Here is a 20,674-nt window from a genome sequence, read left to right as displayed (position 1 = left end):
TGACTTGCTCAACAAGCAGGCGAACGTGGCCTGATTGGAATAAATGCCGCAGGTTTCGGCTATTGAAATTTAAAAGGAATGACATAGGAACTCTAGTAAAAGTGCTAATTGGTTGTTTGCTGATAGCAAGACATGCCAACAGACTGGGGTTACCAAACAATGACTACTATATGAGCTGCCAAGCAGTAGAAGTCTCTTATTATTCTATTGTTGTACATCTTCTATGTGCATGCAAAGTATTGTACAGGAAAATAATCGCAACAATCGAACACGATTTACTCGACTATATCTCGGAGGTTACACACATTAAACTTTTGAATTGGAATTAGAAATCAAATTTACATGCCATAACTCGAAGTTTTTTGTGGATTATGGTGACTCCAGTTATGGAAGTTCAACTGTATATTTGTTTAGGGAGAACTTCAAGCTATAGAAATACGAGTTATGGAAGTTCAACTGTAATATTAAGTTTGAAAGAAAACGTTTTAAATGGAATTGCGATGATTTTCAAATTTATATACAAATCTATTAATGAAATTCAGTAAGAGAGACACTAATTCCCTTCTGCATATAAACAACCTGCATAAACAAAATTAAAAAATCTTCATTTCTGATTTGTTTTTCTTTTTTCTTGTCTGTTCCATAGGACAACAGCATCCTCGTCTGGCACGTGGTGAGTCATATTCTTGCGGCTACAAACCGTATCGCTGTGAAATTTGTAATTACTCGACAACGACAAAAGGCAATCTCTCCATTCATATGCAGTCCGACAAGCATTTGAATAATATGCAGGAGTTAAATAGTTCACAGAGTATGCTGGCAGCCGCCGTTGCCGCCGCTAGTAGTGGCAAGGCGGATGTTGCAACCAAAATGTTGCTATCCAACAATGTTGCTGCTACTCAACAGCAACAGCAAAAACACCAGCAACAGCAGTCGCAGCAAGCACTAACACAAGCTCAATCCCAACAACCGCAATCGACGCTTGTTGGTAGTTCGTCAATGGTCAGCAATGGTAGTCCTGCTGTCAGCGTTAGCGGTCGTGCCAGCGTCGATGGTGGTATGGGCAGTAATTGCAACATGCTCAATAAAAATAAGCCGTCCTTTCGTTGTGACATTTGCAGTTATGAAACATCGGTGGCACGCAATCTGCGCATACACATGACTAGCGAGAAGCATACGCACAACATGGCCGCACTGCAAAATAATATCAAACACATACAAGCATACAGCTTCTTGCAGCAGCATCAGCAAGCCGTTGTTGCACATCAGCAACAACAATTGGCGGCAGCAGCAACACAGACGTCACAAACGCAATTACCAGCGATAGCCAGCGGTTTAGCTAACAGTTTTCTGCCAGAAATGGCGTTAGCCGATTTAGCTTATAATCAAGCGCTTATGATACAATTGCTGCAGCACAACACTATTAGTCAACAACACCAACAGCAGCAACGTGAAGCTGTTGCCCAAATGCAGTTGAAAACCTCACCATGTTCCTCACCACGTTCAATGCAAATCGAACAGCAAACCACAATGCAACAGCACCAGCAGCAACAGCAACTGCAACTGCAACTGCAGCAATTGCGTCAACAATTGCAGCAATCCTATTCACCGAACAGTAATTCATCAACATTACTACTTGCGGCGGATGCGTACGGCACCAGCGATGTAAATTCGTCTTCTAACGTTAGTGGCAGCTTCAGCAACGACGAAACGTTGGAACCACCCATACACGCCGACCCATGTCCCACAAGTCTCTACACTTGCCTTGTATGTGATGTCTTCAGCACAAATAGTTTGGACGAATTGAATCAACATTTGCTGATTGATCGCTCGCGTAGCTGTAACAAGTCAGCAGCAACAAATGCAGTCGCCAGCAGTAGTTCGGAGAATTCCAATGTCGCCAATACAACCAGTAACACAGATATAATGGTTATCTTAAACAACAACTACATTTGTCGTTTATGCAACTACAAGACTAATCTGAAGGCGAACTTTCAGCTGCACAGCAAAACGGACAAACATCTGCAGAAATTGAATTATATCAATCATATACGCGAAGGCGGCGCACATAATGAATACAAGCTGAAATATTTGCAGCTAGCCGCCAACACTGTGCAACTGAAATGCAACAGTTGTGATTTCTACACAAATTCCATCCAAAAGCTGTCGTTGCACACACAGCATATGCGTCACGACACAATGCGTATGATCTTCCATCATCTATTACATATTATGGAACAGCATAATTTCGAGCGTAGCAAAATCGTACATCAGCAGCTGAAAGAACAACTGACAACACACGCAAAAACGCACTCGCTTAAAGATGCAAATGAAGGAGGGAGTGACACCAACCCCAGTAGCAACATTGTGGCGGACGACATGCCGCAGTCGGTGCAAAAGTGTTTGACCTGTCAATTGTGTGATTTCAGTACTTTCACGTTGCTCAATATGATCCAGCACGTGAAGAGCATGCGTCACATGCAGATAGAACAGTTTGTAAGTCTACAACGACGCAGCGAACAACTTGACCCACCTAGTCTGGATGACATTTTCAAGGTAGTCGAACGACCTGTACTGATGCCTTCGGCGCTAACAGATGCTGCAACGCAAGAAGGTAAGTGCTTGATTAGAACTAAATATTAACAAGTAGGGAAAGGCTAAGTTCGGGTGCAACCGAACATTTTATACTCTCGTAATTTCTTTAGAGATTTACCTATATTTTCGGTGAAAAATTACCCTTAGGCACTGAGTTCTTCATGCTTGATATCAGGGGCCTTGAAAAGTCATGGTTCGATTTTGACAATTTTTCCACAAGTGATGTCACAGCTAAAATACAGTATTTGTGTAAAGTTTTATTTCGCTATCTTTATCGGTTCCTTATGTATACATTATAAAGTGAACGAATCAGAAGGATTCAAAATTGAGTTATATGGGAAGTAGGAGTAGTTGTGAACCGATTTCGACCATATTCCACACGTGTCATCAGGGTGTCAAGAAAGTATTATATACCGAATTTCATTGAAATCTGTCGAGTAGTTCTTGAGATATGGTTTTTGACCCATAAGTGGGCGACGCCACGCCCATTTTCCATTTTGTAAAAAAATCTCAGTGCAGCTTCCTTCTGCTGCATTTGGTGTTTCTGACGTTCCTCGTTAGTGTGTTAACGCACTTTTAGTCATTTTCAACCTAAACTTTGTATGGGAGGTGGGCGTGGTTATTATCCGATTTCTTTGGACTGTATAAGGAAACGGCTAAAAGAAACGACTGCAGAAAGTTTGGTTTATATAGCTTTATTGGTTTGCAAGATATATACAAAAAACCTATTTGGGGACGGAGTCACGCCCATTTTTCCAAAAAAATTACATTCAAATGTGCTCCTCCCTAATGCGATCCTATGTTCCAAATTTTATTTTCATAACTTTATTTATGGCTTAGTTATAGCTCTTTATGCGTTTTTGGTTATCGCCATTTTGTGGGCGTGCCAGTGGTCCGATTCCGCCCATCTTCGAACTTAACCTTCTTATGGTGCCAAGGAACACGTGTTCCAAGTTTCATTAAGATATCTCAATTTTTACTCAAGTTACAGCTTGCACAGACGGACAGACGGACGGACGGACAGACAGACATCCGGATTTGAACTTTACTCGTCACCCTGATCACTTTAGTATATATAACCCTATATCTAACTCGTTTAGTTTTAGGACTTACAAACAACCGTTATGTGAACAAAACTATAACACTCTCTTAGCAACTTTTGTTGCGAGAGTATAAAAACATTGAAAAGCCATATTATACATAAGTTAGATATATAAACTAGTGGCCGAACAATTCCACATAACAATTGGCAAAGATTCTTCTTTCATGCACAAATCTATTAACTAAACTAGTATTGTATCAAAGTAAAAAGAAAACAAGTAAGGAAGGGCTAAGTTCGGGTGTAACCGAACATTTTATACTCTCGCAATTTATTTATTTAACTTTATTTATATTATATAATACACAATTTGACCCACATATTCGTCATATATATTGTACAAAGTCCATTGAAAGTTGGAAACCCTAATATTAGGCTAGAAGCACCGAGGTCCTCATGTTCGATATCTTGGGCCTTGAAAACTTATGGTCCGATTTCGGCGATTTTTAGAATGGGGCGGCAACACTATTAACATTGTATTTGTGCAAAGTTCTGCACCGATATCTTCACTAGTGCTTACTTTATATATCGTAATGTAAACGATTCAGATAGTCCTCAAAGTTCTGGTATATAGGAAGTAGGCGTGGTTGTGAAGCGATTTGGCCTATTTTCACAAAATATCATTGGGATGTAAGGAAACTATTACAAACCAAGTTTCATGGAAATCGGTCGAATAGTTCCTGAGATATGGTTTTTGACCCATAAGTGGGCGACGCCACGCCCATTTTCCATTTTGTAAAAAAATCTGAGTGCAGCTTTCATCTGCCATTTCTTATGTGAAATTTAGGGTTTCTGACGTTTTTTGTTAGTGAGTTAACCCACTTTTAGTAATTTTCAACCTAACTTTTGTATGGGAGGTGGGCGTGGTTATTATCCGATTTCTTTCATTTTTGGACTGTATTAGGAAGTGGCTAAAAAAACGACTGCAGAATGTTTGGTTTATATAGCTCTATTGGTTTGCAAGATATGTGTAAAAAACCTATTTGGGGGCGGGGCCACGCCCACTTCCCCAAAAAAATTACATCCAAATATGCCCCTTCATAGTGCGATCCTTCATACCAAATTTTATTTCCATAGCTTTATTTATGGCTTAGTTATGGCACTTTATGTGTTTTCGGTTTTCGCCATTTTGTGGGCGTGGCAGTGTTCCGATTTTGCTCATTTTCGAAAGCAACCTTCCTATGGTGCCAAGTTTCATCAAGATATCTTAATTTTTACTCAAGTTACAGCTTGCACAGACGGACGGACGGACAGACAGACATTCGGATTTGAACTCCACTCTTCACCCTGATCACTTTGGTATATATAACCCTATATCTAACTCGTTTAGTTTTGGGTGTTACAAACAACCGTTATGTGAACAAAACTATAATACTCTCTTTAGCAACATTTGTTGCGAGAGTATAACAAGTTGCTACGTTAGCTGTATAGTTTTTTTCTTTTAAGCACAAATAGCAGCTTTGAGGCCAATAATCGAAAATAGTAGCTCTTCTTCCAACGGAGTGGTGTTATTCATTTTCCTCTGCTTTCACCAGTTGGTACCTCCTCCTGGTCTTTCCAACAGAGTGGCGGTCTTCCACTCCCTCTGCTTCCACGTTCACTTTCAAATCTGAAGTATTTTCGTCCATTTGGGCAACATAACCTGGCCAGCATAACCGTTGTCGTTTTATTTTCTGAACTCAGTCAATGTCGTCGTATAATTCATACAGCTCATCGTTCCATCGTCTGTAGTATTCGAAGTTGACAATATTCAAAGGGCCATAAATCTTCCGCAAAACCTTACTTTCGAAAACTCATAGTGCCGTCTCATCGGAGACGCTTCAGCATCGTAAAGCAGCACGTGAATGATGAGCGACTTGTAAAGTTTGGTTTTAGTTCGTTGAGAGAGGACTTTACTTTTCAATTGCCTACTCAGTCCAAAGTACCAACTGTTGGCAAGTCTTATGCTGTGTTGGATTCCAAGGCAGACATTGTTATTGTTGTTAATGTTGGTTCCAAGTTAGACGAAATTATCTACAACCAAAGCTATGACTGACAACAGTGATGTGAGCGCCAAATCGCGAATGCGCTGACTGTTTCTTTGATGACAGTAAATTGGTGATAACTTTCGATGAAAAGTGGTTCAGTAACGAAAACGTCAAGCGATTATGGTCGTAATCATTTTTACCACACGGCGCAAATGGTAACCAATCAAGGATTCACGACCAGGAAGATATTGCTATGTGTTTGGTGGATTTGGCAGAGAATAATTTATTTTGAGCTACCCTAATGTGTAAATAATTTTGACTACATCTCTGCATAATGATATGTTTAAGCTATTTTGCAATTCATGATGATGGCACTTATAATTGTGAGTTTCTTTTACTTTTGCAATAACTACAGTGGAACTTCTCTAACTCTAATCACCATTATCCACAAAAAAACTTCGAGTTAGAGAGACTTCCAGTTACAGAATTTTCATTAAAACATGCATTTAAAAAAACTGCAAACTATAGATTTATACCCAGCTTTATTTATTTACTTCGCATAAAGTTTTATGTGCATACATTAAAACACGTATTCTGTAAGTTTGTCCGTTGCAGTTTGCTATTGTTTGGCTATTGAAGTCTGTATCCCATGCCTTTGTTACATGATTTATGCAATCCATAAGTATAATATAATATTTTTTGTTAGCCTCCATGCGATATAGAGAGACTCTTTAAAACACTGCCTCGATAGTAAAATTTTAAATTTTTTATTATCCCCTGGTCGAAAAGTTTGGTTTATGGAATGAATTTTGTATGTAATTTTATTTCGACGTATAGAAGTGCTACTATATTAAGGTGTTGGGTTGTTGATGGGTTTTAGTGGCTGAAGACAAGGACTTTTTACTATTTTTTTAAATATGCAAACATATATTTTATCATTTCAATGCTACATATTGAGACAGTATTTTGTCAAATATTTATTTAAAAATTCCGAAAACTCAGCCTGCATTGGCTTGAAAAAAATAGTTGTAATAAAAATATGGAAAAATCCTTTTTTTTTAGCTAGATAATACAGAGGTGTGTGCGAAGTTTGTTCGAAGTCGCTTCATGAAATTTCGAGATCCACCGACTTAAAAAAATGTACGCTTTTATTGCAAATATAACAATTCTTCAAGCGTCTGCTGCAAGGCACCGAAAACTGCTGCAGCTGTCAAAATTTCTCTATTTATCCAAAATAAAAACCTGTTTCGAATAGTGATGGAGGTCATGCCATGTGATGGCTCAAAATCGATTTATATTTTTTTTTCATAAATTGCTTGGGCAGCAATGCCCAGAATACGCTAATAAAGTTCGCTGTAACTCGTGTTTTACATACAATTTTAAGCTTAAAATTTATATTTACACTTTCGAAATACATACATATGTAATAAACTTAAAGCTCTAACTATGTACTAGTCGTAGAAATAAAAATCTAAGAAATCACTAAAAAAACAGGCCGTCACACGGGATGACCCCCTTATGAGAGGAATAAACCTATAAAATAATAAACAAATATTAAAAAATTAAGATTTTTTAAATTTATTTGTAATTAAAAAATTTAAATAATAACAGAAACCAACAACACTTGTAATGACACATGATATAGGGTAGTCCATTTTTAGTTTGTCTACTTTTTTAAAGGAAAAAACACAGAAAATTCAAATTTAATGGGGAATGTTTATTATCATTCGGAAGCACATTTATTCCATTTATTTAAATCATCGTTAACACTTATAAATATTTTAGGTTATGCACGTCCAAGTTTCATATAATTTTCATAATTTTTTTATAACTAAATACCTACAGGAAGGCATCGTAGTGCTGCGTTTAACGGTATAACGGTTGTTAAAATGTGCCTTCATCTCTTTGTGATGAAAGTGAAACTTTTGCTTATGCAAATGAGAACTTAAAAATATATATGAAAAACTAGAAAGGAAAGGCTAAGTTCAGGTGCAACCGAACATTTTATACTCTCACAAGTTATTGCTATATTTTAATTAAGATCACACACAATTTGACCCATTTATTCGGCATAAAGTCCAATAGAAAAACGAAAATCATCATATATATTATATAGCTAAGGTTATTCCTGAACCGAATTCACTCATCACCAACATACATTATAGCTGAGATTATATGCTCACTTAATTTGGCTAAGATATTTCACATATTAACCGATTTATAAGGTACTAGCAGACCCGGCCACACGTTTTTGTGGCCAATCTTGGCTTCGGCGACGATATTGATTACTGGAGGTTGATTTATGTTACGCAGCATGATTACAACTCACACTACTTTTAATCTTTTAATTGCAAAATGAATGGTGATAGTACAGGCAATTTTATATAGTTTGGGATAATTGACTACGTCATCCTGGTTTGTAGCTGTGTCAACTCTCTTGGACCGAAATTCTAAATTGTCGCATTAAGATCATCGATATCTTTTTTTACCACCAATATAGGTCATTCAATCAGTCATTTATGGTTATCATATTGAAGTTTCATGTCAAAAAAACTTCTCTTTCGAGTTAATGAAGTGACGGAAATCTGTTGGAAAAGCTATTAATCCATCGAGGTGTCAACTGCGACCCTACCATTTCCAACTGATTCTACAATCGCAATTTGATATGTTAGTTGTTAATTGGCGATACTTTATGTGTCGTCACAAATTAAATGATTTTAGGCATGCGATTAGCCTGTCAGTAACAGTTGATCCAGGAATAATTGGAAGAGTCTGGCGTAAATCACCCGCTAACAGAATCCTGGCTCCACCAAAAACGTTCATCGACTACCAAGATCTTTTAAAGTCCTGTGCAGTACCTCCAGCAACTTCTTGAATATTTGGAAAATCTTCGTTATAGCGCTATTTTTGGCGATTTTGCCAATCGTGTTTTTGGTGTTTCGTTCATTTGCACTTTAGAAGTAATTTCAAGGCCGAATGTGCCGCTTGTTTGCCTACTAACATGTGCCAAGATGCCCCTATTCCCGAAAATGATTGAAATAGGTTCTGGAATTACATCAGCCCTCATATACAATATATGATGATTTTCTATTGGAATTTATGCCCAATATATAGGTCAAATTGTGTGTTATCTTAATAAAATTACATCAATAAATTGCGAGAGTATAAAATATTCGGTTGGGCCCGAACTTAGCCTTTCATTATTTGTTTTGGGCTATCGACACAACCTTATACAATTTAAAAATAACAAAAATATTTTAACAAAGCAACAATGACAACCTTCAATATAGTACTTTTTTGTTTTCTCTTTTTATATTTTGCTTGTCAACTCGAATAAAATTCTCTTATTATTATCTTCCTCGCAATTTTTCCATATTTACTCACTCTCTAATCTTTTCCTTGCCTTCCACGAATATATAAAGGCTAAAATTAGCCAGATCGGTTTGGCCGTTCTCGACTTTTTGCGAGACTAACGAACAGCAATAAATTATATTTATGTAACTGTAAATTAGAAGTAAAACAAAATGTTAATTATTTATATCTCCTAATTTCGTCAAAATCCGTTCAGCCGTTTAGGCATGATAGAGCAAAACTTCCAGCAAAAACGACTAAAAATCACTGACTCAATTTATTTATCTGCCTACTTCCTACCCCCTAAGAACGATGGCGGGATTATTTATAGCATATGACCATTTCTAGGTTATCATCTATCACCATACCAGATTTCATCAAAATCCGTTCAGCCGTTTAGGCGTGAAAGAGTGACAGACAGACAGAGTTACTTTCGCATTTATAATATTAATATGGATTATTATCAAGCGACAATTTTTTTTAATTCCGCACACAACCATTCAGTAGGGAGCCGACCGCGCGAATGATCTTAACCCCCCTCCCGTACCTCCGTGCCGAGTGACCCCTACAACTCTACAACGCATAGTTAGCCGCCGAGCGGCTTTTCAAAATTTTTAACCTGTGATAACTTTTGAATGGAATGTCAGAATCTAATAATTCAAAAAGTTATATAAAGGTTTTGAATAATAAATCATTTATTTCGATAAGGATTAATACTAAGGTACAAATAAAGAGCCTTTTCAAGTAGTTGAATTTTAATTATTTTTTTTTATAGAAAATCGCTTATTGTGACAGAACTATAATAGTTCGAGATATGATGTCGGGATGTTTTTTGTAGATAATGATAAGTTCTACAAAATTGTAGTACATCACTTTGTTATATTCAATCGTTTTCGCAGCATTCGCGATTAAAGAAAGTTTTTTTTTGGTATTTTTTTACATTATCGGAGTTTTGGTAAGGAACCCTATTTTTTTGTTAAACTAAATATAGCCTATGTCACTCAGGGATAGTAGAGCTTTCCAACGGTGAAAGAATTTTTCAAATCGGTTCAGTAGTTTCGGAGAATATTCGAGACAAACAAACCTTTCCTCTTTATAATATTAGTATAGATTAAGCCCATCGTATTTTTGAAAATCCTATAATTTGCTATATGAGAGCTAGGGAAAGTTATGACCCGATTTTAATCATTTCTGGTTTGAATTAAATTGAGATATCTGAGAGATTTACCGATATTTTCGGTAAAAATTGCCATAAGGCACTGAGTTCTTCGTATTCGATATCCGGGGCATTGAAAAGTTATAGTCCGATTTCGACAATTCTTTCACAAGTGATGCCACGGATCATATACAGTATTTGTGTATTTGTTGGTTCCTTATGTATATATTATAAAGTGAAGGAATAAGGTGGAGTTCAAAATTGAGTTACATGGGAAGTTGTCGTGGTTGTGAACCGATTTCATCCATTTTCCACACGTGTCATCAGGGTCAAGAAATTATTATATACCGAATTTCATACGAATCGGTCGAGTAGTTCCTGAGATATGGTTTTTGACCCATAAGTGGGCGATGCCACGCCCATTTTCAATTTGGTAAAAAATCTGAGTGCAGCTTCCTTCTGATACTTCTTCTGTAAAATTTAGTGTTTCTGACGTTTTTTGTTAGTGAGTTAACGCACTTTTAGTAATTTTCAACCTAACCTTTGTATGGGAGGTGAGCGTGGTTATAATCCGATATCCTCCATTTTTGTACTATATAAGGAAATCCCTGAAAAAAACTACTTCTTGAGAATTTCGTTGATATAGCTTTAGTAGTTTACGAGATATGTACAAAAAACCTATTAAGGGGCGGGGCCACGCCCACTTTTCCAAAAAAATTAATCCAAATATGCCCCTTACTAGTGCTAGTCCTTTATTCCAAATTTTACTTTTATAACTTTATTTATGGCTTAGTTATGACACTTTATGTGTTTTCGGTTTTCGCCATTTTGTGAGCGTGGCAGTGGTCCGATTTGCCCAACCTTCCTATGGTGCCAAGAAATAAGTGTGTCAAGTTTCATGAAGATATCTCAATTTTTACTCAAGTTATCCGTTGCACGGACGGACGGACAGACAGACATTCGGATTTTGACTCGTCTCGTCGCCCTGATCTTTTTGATATATATAACCCCTATATCTAACTCGTTTAGTTTTATGACTTACAAACAACCGTTAAGTGAACAAAACTATAATAATCTCTTAGCAACTTGTGTTGCGAGCGTATAACAATGTCATAAAAATGAAAAAAATAGGATGAGCTTGTTAAAAGGGAAAAATAGAGAAGGGAATAATAAAAAATGGAACGAATATGAAATTAGAAGTGTACTGGATTAAATTAAATTGCAAAGAAACCGCAAAAAGACGCTCACAGTTGATGGGAAATACATATATGCAATTGTCACTACAACTCTTGCCTTACTTTTTGCTGCTTGTGGATTCTAATGGGTGCGTGTAATCATGCAGCATTTTATAATTTGAATACAATACTACATAACGATTGTATTTATTAAGCGTAAATGCATGCAGTTGTACATAAGTGCGAACACGTACAAATATATGCATACACATACGCACGCTACGTAGAAGGGGAAACGTGTTGAGATTGTATGGCAATTATCTGCGCGCCTTTAGGCGGCTGAAAATCTACAACTTCATATGCAATTTCATTTTCGACGCTATGTACATACATATGAATATATGTTATAGATGCATGTATGTTCCTTATTATTTTAATTTCTGTGTAGGTTTTGCTTACAAAACACAGAAACAAAAAAAAAAACAGAAACATTATTATTAAAGTAAAATACAATAATAATACACAAAAACCAATTTTTTTATGCACGCGCATATTATATTGCATTGTTGCTGCTTTCATTGTTGTGTTTTTGTTTTTGTTTAAGCTGATTTGGCCCGCTGTGATGACGAGAATTACAGATAGGTAATAACGCACCACGCACTAAGCGTAAAATACCTAGCGCACAAGTAAAACTCAGAACCACCTTGAACTTGCAGCCAACATATATACATACGCACATACATCGCTGCATGCTTATACACAATACAGCAATACATGCGAGTATGATGCATGTATGTATGGATGTGCTCAAACGTATGTATGTATGTCTGTATAAGCGATCAAAGCGCTGGATCGAGCGATTAGCCAACTGACTCGATGGCTGATCAACCATCCAGGCGAGTCTGCCTTCTCACGAATTCTAACTTTGAAAGCAATATGCAAGTCTCAAGCTCAATAATTTCCAATAAGCGCATTATACACTACTACTAACAACAACAATAATAATAACAAAAACGAAGCAGCAGTACAGTACAGCGGCATCATTGTTGTTATTATAGTTACCGTTGATATATGTACACTCATATCGATTTGTATACCGTCGAGATTTATACGATTGGCCCTTGAGGAAATTATTGCAAATTATTTAAGAATGCAAAAACGATTATGTGTATCCATTGAATTTGCAATTAGTGAAGAGTGCACCAAACCACATCATTCTACCTAACTTAAATACACCGCAGCAGCAGCAATATGTCTTTGGTCTGCGTCTTTTGTACTCTGTGAAAGCTGAAGTTAAAGCGTTCACATACAGCAGCATACTGTAGAGGCAGCCTGTAGAGAGAAGAAGGGCATGCAATGCTGCACTACTCAATAACAGCACACAACAGAACAAAGCGTCAAACGGCACTAAGTCCAGACTGGTACACAATACCTTGGCCATATGCATACACCAGCCGACTTCGACTTCGTCTACGAAATCTACATTGTCGTGGTCGTATTATTGCTTTTATCAAAACCTACAGAAACACTAAAATTAAATCAATTAAAACAACAACTCTATAGCTAAAAAAATTTAAACAAGTAATTGTTAAGACTACTTCAAATCGCATGTAGAAATAACAAAAAAATAATAATTTATATGAAAAATGGATGCATTGATATCATTCAAATATATGTATATACTTATATACTTATACAGAATTTCGAGTTAGAAAGTCTACGAGTTATAGAAGTTTTCATTAAAACATAAAATTTTTTACAAAGCTATATATATTTATGCACAGCTTTATTTATTTAATTCGCATAAAGTTTTTTTTCTAAGTTACATAAGTTAGAACATTTAATCTGTAATTTTTGGCCGAACATTTATTTTTTGCTTGTTTGTATCAGGGAAAAATTGTGCTACACAGTTTAGTGCTTTAGTGTAGTGATCGTCAGTTGTAAAGGGTGATTCATTTCAAGGTTCCCTACTTTTTTAAGGAAAAAATACAGTCAATTCCAATTTAATGGTGAATTTTTATTATCATTCGAAAGATCATTCCTTGGCATTTATTTCTTACAGATTATCACTTTCAAATGTTGGCCGCGGCTACGTCTAAGATGGTCTATCCGTTGACTTCAATTTTCGATGACTCATTCAATCATTTTGACCGGTAACTGACGAATGACACGCGGGATGGGCCTCATAAACTTTAGACTTTACATATCCTCACTGATATCACATGATCTTGGGGGCCAATCGACCGACCACCGAGAGTGAGCGAAGTGTGGGAAGTGGCGCCGTCTTTTTGAAACCAACTGTCGCCGAGATCACGAGCTTCAATGTCAGACATCAGACAACAGTCGGTTATTATGGCGTGATAACGGTCGCCATTGACGATTACGTTTTCACCGGCATAATTTTGAAAAAATGTGTACCCATGATTCCATCGGCCTACAAACTACACCAAACCGTTGTTTGTTTGTTTGTTTGTTGTTTTTCTAGACGAAATGTCATCTCCTGAATCTCTTAAGGTTGCTCTTCGTCCCAAATACTGAAATTTTGCTTGTTTACATACTCATTGTGCCAGAAAGGGATCTCATCGCTGAACAGAATTTGGCTCAAAAAATTCGTATCTTCTTGAAACTTTTCAAGAGCCCATAGAACGAAGTGATGTCGCTTGCGAGGGTCGAGCGGCTTCAGTTCATGCACAAGCTGTATTTAGTACGCTTTCAATTTAAGATCTAGACCAGTGGTCGGCACTGCTTGGCATAATTGTGCCGACTCAGATCACATGTACGCTTATGCTCTATCTTTCAGTCGTTGTCGAACCAGCAACGAATGAACATGGCGCGAAATGCCTTGTTGTTATGAATATTGTTTGTTATTATGTCTTCCATTTACTGTTTTAAGCTGTTTAAAGACAGTAAATACAGGACTTTTATGATCTAATATATTTGTGTTAATAATAAAATATCTAAAATGAATAAATGAGTACAAAAAATCATGTGTTATTAAAAATGGAAAACATTTTAAAAATTGTTGACTACAGTGTTCTCACTGGGTATTATTTCATTCGTGCTCACCTACAGAGTCACAATTCCTCTCGTACCGACCACTGATTTAGACATAAAATGCGCCAAGTTATTCCATACGTCAGTCCGAGTTGCTGCGCACGGCACCGTATCGACTCTCCACGGCATTCTTGTACACTCTCAGCTACGGCTTCTATTTTTATGGGTCTGGGATGAGTGGGTCTCCAGATGAGTGTTGGTGTTGTGAATAGTACGCTCAGTTGGAAGATTATATTGACCATAAGTTGAGCGAAGTGCACGAAACAAATTCTTTACAGAACGTGAATTTTGTTAATAAAGTTGAATAATTTATAAACCTTTTTCAGGCATAAACCTTTCCATGATTAAATGCCAAACAATACTGAACAAAAGTAGCATGACCGCTTGACACGACTCTCGCGTGATCTGTAAAAAAAAAAAAATTTTTAAATTACCTCTATTCGGATCACCCTATATTAATATTCGTATTTAAAATTGCAAAGGCATGCGTTACAACATTTATGAATGGTGGTTAAATAATTTTTTCTTCAGAATCCTGAATCCACTTAAATGAATACCGTTTAAGTGCCTCGAGGCACTTACCAAACTTTTTCTCAAGTACTTCGATCCAATATTTTTTTTTTTTAGAATGAAAGTCACATTTATTTCTCATTAATAACAATAAATATGAAAAAAAACATTACAAAACTATGTATGTGTTTTCCTTTTGAGAATTTTAAGCGCATTCAATGTCAAAAATATTAAAAGTCACTTAAAAGAGAAAATTTGCAAACAATTTGGTATGTGTGGCCTAAATATAATATTACAGTCACTTAAGCGGGAAAGGCACTTAAGCGGAGGCTCTTAAGCGGGGAATTTTATACATATGTAAATTTAGAGAAAATACAACGAAAATACCCCGCATTTAAGCGGGGATCACTGTAGTCCCAACAAGGGTTTATATTAGACTGACATTATGAAATTATCTTCAAACAATCAATAAGTTGTTGAACAAAACTGTGCATATTTGAAATAAATCCGATCATTCTAGATAATGTAATAATAAATTTAAAACAAAAAACAAGTAAGGAAGGGCTAAGTTCGGGTGTAACCGAACATTTTATACTCTCGCAATTTATTTATTTTACTTTATTTATATTATATAATACACAATTTGACCCACATATTCGTCATATATATTGTATAAAGTCCATTGAAAGTTGGAAACCATCATTTTAGGTTAGAAGCACCGAGGGCCTCGTGTTCGATATATGGGGCCTTAAAAACCTATGGTCCGATTTCGGCGATTTTTAGAATGGGGCTGCCACACTATTAACATAGTATTTGTGCAAAGTTCTGCACCGATATCTTCACTTACTTTATATATTGTAAAGTAAACGATTCAGATTGTCTTCAAAGTTCTGGTATATAGGAAGTAGGCGTGGTTATGAAGCGATTTGGCCTATTTTCACAACATATCATTGGGATGTAAGGAAACTATTACAAACCAAGTTTCATTGAAATCGGTCAAGTAGTTCCTGAGATATGGGTTTTGACCCATAAGTGGGCGACGCCAAGCCCATATTCCATTTTGTAAAAAAATCTGAGTGCAGCTTTCATCTGCCATTTCTTATGTGAAATTTAGTGTTTCTGACGTTTTTCGTTAGTGAGTTAACCCACTTTTAGTAATTTTCAACCTAACTTTTGTATGGGAGGTGGGCGTGGTTATGATCCGATTTCTTTCATTTTTGGACTGTATTAGGAAGTGGCTAAAAAAACGACTGCAGAAAGTTTGGTTTATATAGCTCTATTGGTTTGCGAGATATGTACACGGGGCCAGGCCCACCTCCCCACAAAAATTACATCCAAATATGCTCCTTCATAGTGCGATCCTTCATACCAAATTTTATTTCCATAACTTTATTTATGGCTTAGTTATGGCACTTTATGTGTTTTCGGTTTTCGCCATTTTGTGAGCGTGGCAGTGGTCCGATTTAGCTAATTTTCGAAAGCAACCTTTCTATGGTGCCAAGAAATAAGTGTGCCAAGTTTCATCAAGATATCTTAATTTTTACTCAAGTTACAGCTTGCACAGACGGACGGACGGACTGACACACATTCGGATTTGAACTCCACTCTTCACCCTGATCACTTTGGTATATATAACTCGTTTAGTTTTGGGTGTTACAAACAACCGTTCTGTGAACAAAACTGTAATAATCTCTTTAGCAACTTTTGTTGCGAGAGTATAATAATGAAGTTCATTATACTAGACTTAATATTATCATCGATTGGTATTTGATTGGTTCAGGCAAATATGAATCAAACTGTGTTTTTTTTTGAGGTGAACAGAACACTTAATATTTAAGGGGGGAGGGGGTAAGGTTTAACAACTTTTTTTTTAATTTTTTAGTTTTTTTTCTGAACCATCAACATCTCATGAATATTGTGTTAAAGTTTTAGGTCATTCGGAGAAAAACTAACGAAGTTACAGAAGGTTGAATAACGGTACCTCCAGCTATCTGCGCTGAGTTTACAAAACTTTGAATCGATTTTCCCAAATATGTCACTTTTAATGTCGGTGACCAGCCTACAGAAAAAACTACTGCATCCATCGTTTTGAAATTTTGAACAAATATTCTACATAAATATAGCTCTCGAATGACGTGCGGTTTTTAATTACCAACAATTTTACAATAACAAATAGGTCGATTTTTTCGTCTAAAATCGTCATTTTGGCTTGAAAATGGTACCAAAAATTGAAAAATTAAAAAAAAACTATGCGTAAATTGAAATTTAAATAAACTAAAGAAAGCATTTTGATTTTTTGGTTTCGGATGATCCAGTGATGCTGTAGGCTGGTCACCGCACAAAAACTTCTTTTCGAGGTGCCTGCAGAGATCGAGATAAATCCGTTATTCCTCGCTATTTTTCGATAAAACTTTTTTTAAATATCCTACAAATGTTGTACTTTCATATAATAATAAGTAAAGTAAACCTACAGCAATAATTTTCAAAATTCATGAAAAAGGGTATTTTTTCGACGAAACAAACCTTTCCCCCCCTTAAGGCTTTTAAGTAATCAAATCAAAAAATAATAATGTAAATGTAATTCAAATGAAGTAGAAAGAATCGGCCAAATATGGCCGATGCCGAAGCTGATACTGAATTTTGTGGCTGATACTGGCCGATGCCGATGCCAAGGCCGATTAATCAGTCGGACTCTAATATCAACACAATCTTACTCAGCTTTAAATACTACATAACGCCCATTGGTCACAACATGAACAATTCTTTACAGAGTAGAAAATATTTCTGAGAAACAAATTTCCTTTAGCGACGAGCAGTTGAACGTACATATACAGAGAAACCTCTATTAGACGGATACCTCCGTTGAGCGATAATTTTTTAATACACCAAGTTAAATTTTTAGAACAAATGGCCCTCTCTTAGGCGGATATCTCTCTTGGGCGGGCAAAAATCGCTCGACGGTGAGTTTCCGTCCAAGAGAGGTTTCACTGCTTTCTTTTTCTAGAAGTGGCTGAAGCCATTTCTCCTTACGGCTGCAAGTTTTACAAACCGTTGCCTTCGTAATGTTTGGCGCATTTTCTATCCCGTCATGGTCTCTAATACGGACTTATGGTCACGCACAAACCGAACAAATCCCTAAATGCTAAAATTCTCAGCTGGCTCGGTCGATGTTGGAATCACACGGAACGGGAATACACAAGGTAGCCGAAGAAAAGGCTTAACTGGATTAGAAATTTGGACATCGAAATATCAAAGGTCTAAAAAAATTGGAGTCAAATTAAGAGGTTAGCATAAGATCGTTATAAATGGAGGAATCTCACTGTGGTCCTTTGCTACCCCATCGGTGCCCCGGAGCCATAGTACGCTAAATATATATATATGTATATTTTTCTCCTTCATACAGTATGAAAACGAATGAAATCAGTTAATGGCACGCCTACTTCCCAGATAAAGGTTTGAAGCTGCACTTAAAATTATATTAAAAATGGACTTCTGGCTCAAAAATCATATCTCAGTTAATATTCGAACAATTTCAATAAATTGGTTTCATATTTTCGGACATCCGACGATGCGGTTACACCCGAACTTAGTACTGCCTTGCTTATTTTAACTATCAATAATTCAATTAGATTTAATTGTATATAAACTTGCCCAATAACGCATATACATACATACATACAATGTATATTAATATATGTATGTACACAGTATACACATATGAACGAGTATGTATGGTACATGAGTGAATGCATAAATTGTGGCTTGTTAATTCTCACTAAATGGTAAATAGCACGTAGCTGTAGCTTTGTATAGTCTATATAAACAATTTATTTAGACATGTATTACTAATAGCATAAATTAATTCTTGAAACGCAGCTTTAACGATATTTTCATGGTAAATTATATGTAACTATCAGACCGCTCCGGCTTCGCACGGGTTTAAACAAAACTTTCAAAAGTTATATGTTTTCATACACATTGACATTAGGAATCATTAGTCTACGCACCTAACGTGTTTTCATTGCAAGATGCTTTTTTTTTTAAATAAGCCACGTAATTTTTTCAAAAATTCCTTTTTTTAAAAACTGATCAGTTACTTCAATAAGTTATTTCTATGTTATATATTTCATTATACTGTTTACAGTTTTAATAAAAAATTAAATTATCAATTAAGAGATCAAAAACTAGCGCGTCAAAGGTCTACGCTCATAAATTAAAAGTTATTCAAAAACCAAAATAATATATAGTACATTGTTATAAAAAAATCAAATACGTTAGTAATGAGTTGGATACCCACGGCATGGAAAAAGCCAGCCTCTTTATCCCATTCTTCTCTAATACTTTTTTGTACTCTCGCATCAAAGTTGCTAAAGAGAGTTTTGGCCACTAACACGTAAAAAAAAATAGTTCACAGCACCCCCCAGACCCTACTTTTCAATATGACGATCTCCTGGCGGTTAGTCTACAAATGTAGACAACATATAAAATGTATGAAAATTCACATCACTCTTTCACTCAACTCTAATTTTTTGAATGCGATTTTTAAATAAGTAGGCTGTGCTTGCGTTACTGATTTTTCAGCGTATTTCGCAATAGCAATAATTGTTTTTGCAGTGATTTCTATTAAATATTAATATTGTGGTGATCAGTTTTGCATTGCTTCTCAAGCATTTCTTGGTGCATAACAGCAATAAATATGTCTATGCCTCAAACCGTCCGAAACGAGTCGTTAAACGGTAAGTGTATCTTTTTCCATGATATGGATGATATAAAAGAAAATTGTAAACACAGGCTAGGGTACGCAGAGCTTCAAAACCATATTGAGAATCTATTGAGTGAGGTTGATGAAGAAGCAGAAGAGGGCCTAGATTTTGATGATTCTACCGATGATTACGTAACACCTGGTATAAATCCCGAAGAATCAGATGCCAAAAACGAAATGATACTTGAAGAAGACGATATTCGATCCGATGAGCAAATAGAAGGCGTATTGTTTGGAGAGAATGTCGCGCAAAGACTGGTTTACCCTTGGCAAAACACCGGAATAATCATAATCTGTGATAACTTTTTTACTTCATTGAATCTGGCTATGCATTTGATGTCGAAAGGGCACTTTCTTCTCGGTACTGTTCGTCAAAACAAAATATGAAAGCAGACCGCAAAAGAGCAGAACAGTCAACAATTTTTGGCTTTCTCGAATAAAAATTTGCTTTGGTATCTTATGTGCGGTTGTGCGTAGAGTTTGGGACCCATCACATAACAAAACCTCGCCAATGAAAAAACAATCAGAGCCTCGGATGAGAAACACCCCTTTTGATGACGACCCCTGCAAACGTACTAAGGATCATGACTTGAGGGCATGCACCTGGAATGCCCGGACCCTTAATTGGGAAGGTGCCTCTGCCCAGCTGGTTGATGTCCTCATACAACTAAAGGCTGACATCACCGCCATCCAAGAAGTGCGATGGGCGGGACAAGGACGGACGAAGGTGGGTCCTTGTGACATCTACTACAGCGGCCATATAAAGGAGCGCAAGTTTGGTGTTGGATTTGTGGTGGGAGAGAGACTCCGTCGCCGAGTCCTGGCATTCACCCCTGGTTGAACGTCTTGCCACAATCCGCATCAAAGCGAGGTTCTTCAACATATCGCTCCTTTGCACCAAAGATGCTTTCTATGAGCGCCTAGAACGTACCTATGAGCGCTGCCCCCGCCACGATGTCAAAATCGTGCTTGGTGATTTTAACGCCAGGGTGGGTAAAGAAGTCG

General features: G+C 36.6%; 1 protein-coding gene across 6 annotated transcripts in view; it reads left to right on the top strand.

The window, feature by feature from the left end:
* Window positions 1-20,674, top strand: part of LOC105219774 (zinc finger protein 2) — a 131,291-nt gene that overhangs the window by 70,754 nt on the left and 39,863 nt on the right. For all 6 annotated transcript variants that reach the window (XR_008472098.1, XR_008472099.1, XM_054235324.1 and 3 more), the window contains one exon: window positions 647-2,614. Coding sequence is in view for 4 of the 6 variants with exons in the window: in XM_054235324.1 (XP_054091299.1) it covers window positions 647-2,614 (1,968 nt within the window). In the remaining 2 variants the exon portion in view is untranslated. The remainder of the gene's footprint in view (window positions 1-646; window positions 2,615-20,674) is intronic.

The sequence above is a fragment of the Zeugodacus cucurbitae genome, chromosome X (genome assembly GCF_028554725.1).
Source record: "Zeugodacus cucurbitae isolate PBARC_wt_2022May chromosome X, idZeuCucr1.2, whole genome shotgun sequence".
NCBI lineage: Eukaryota > Metazoa > Arthropoda > Insecta > Diptera > Tephritidae > Zeugodacus > Zeugodacus cucurbitae.
This window is presented reverse-complemented; position numbering and strand designations above follow the sequence as displayed.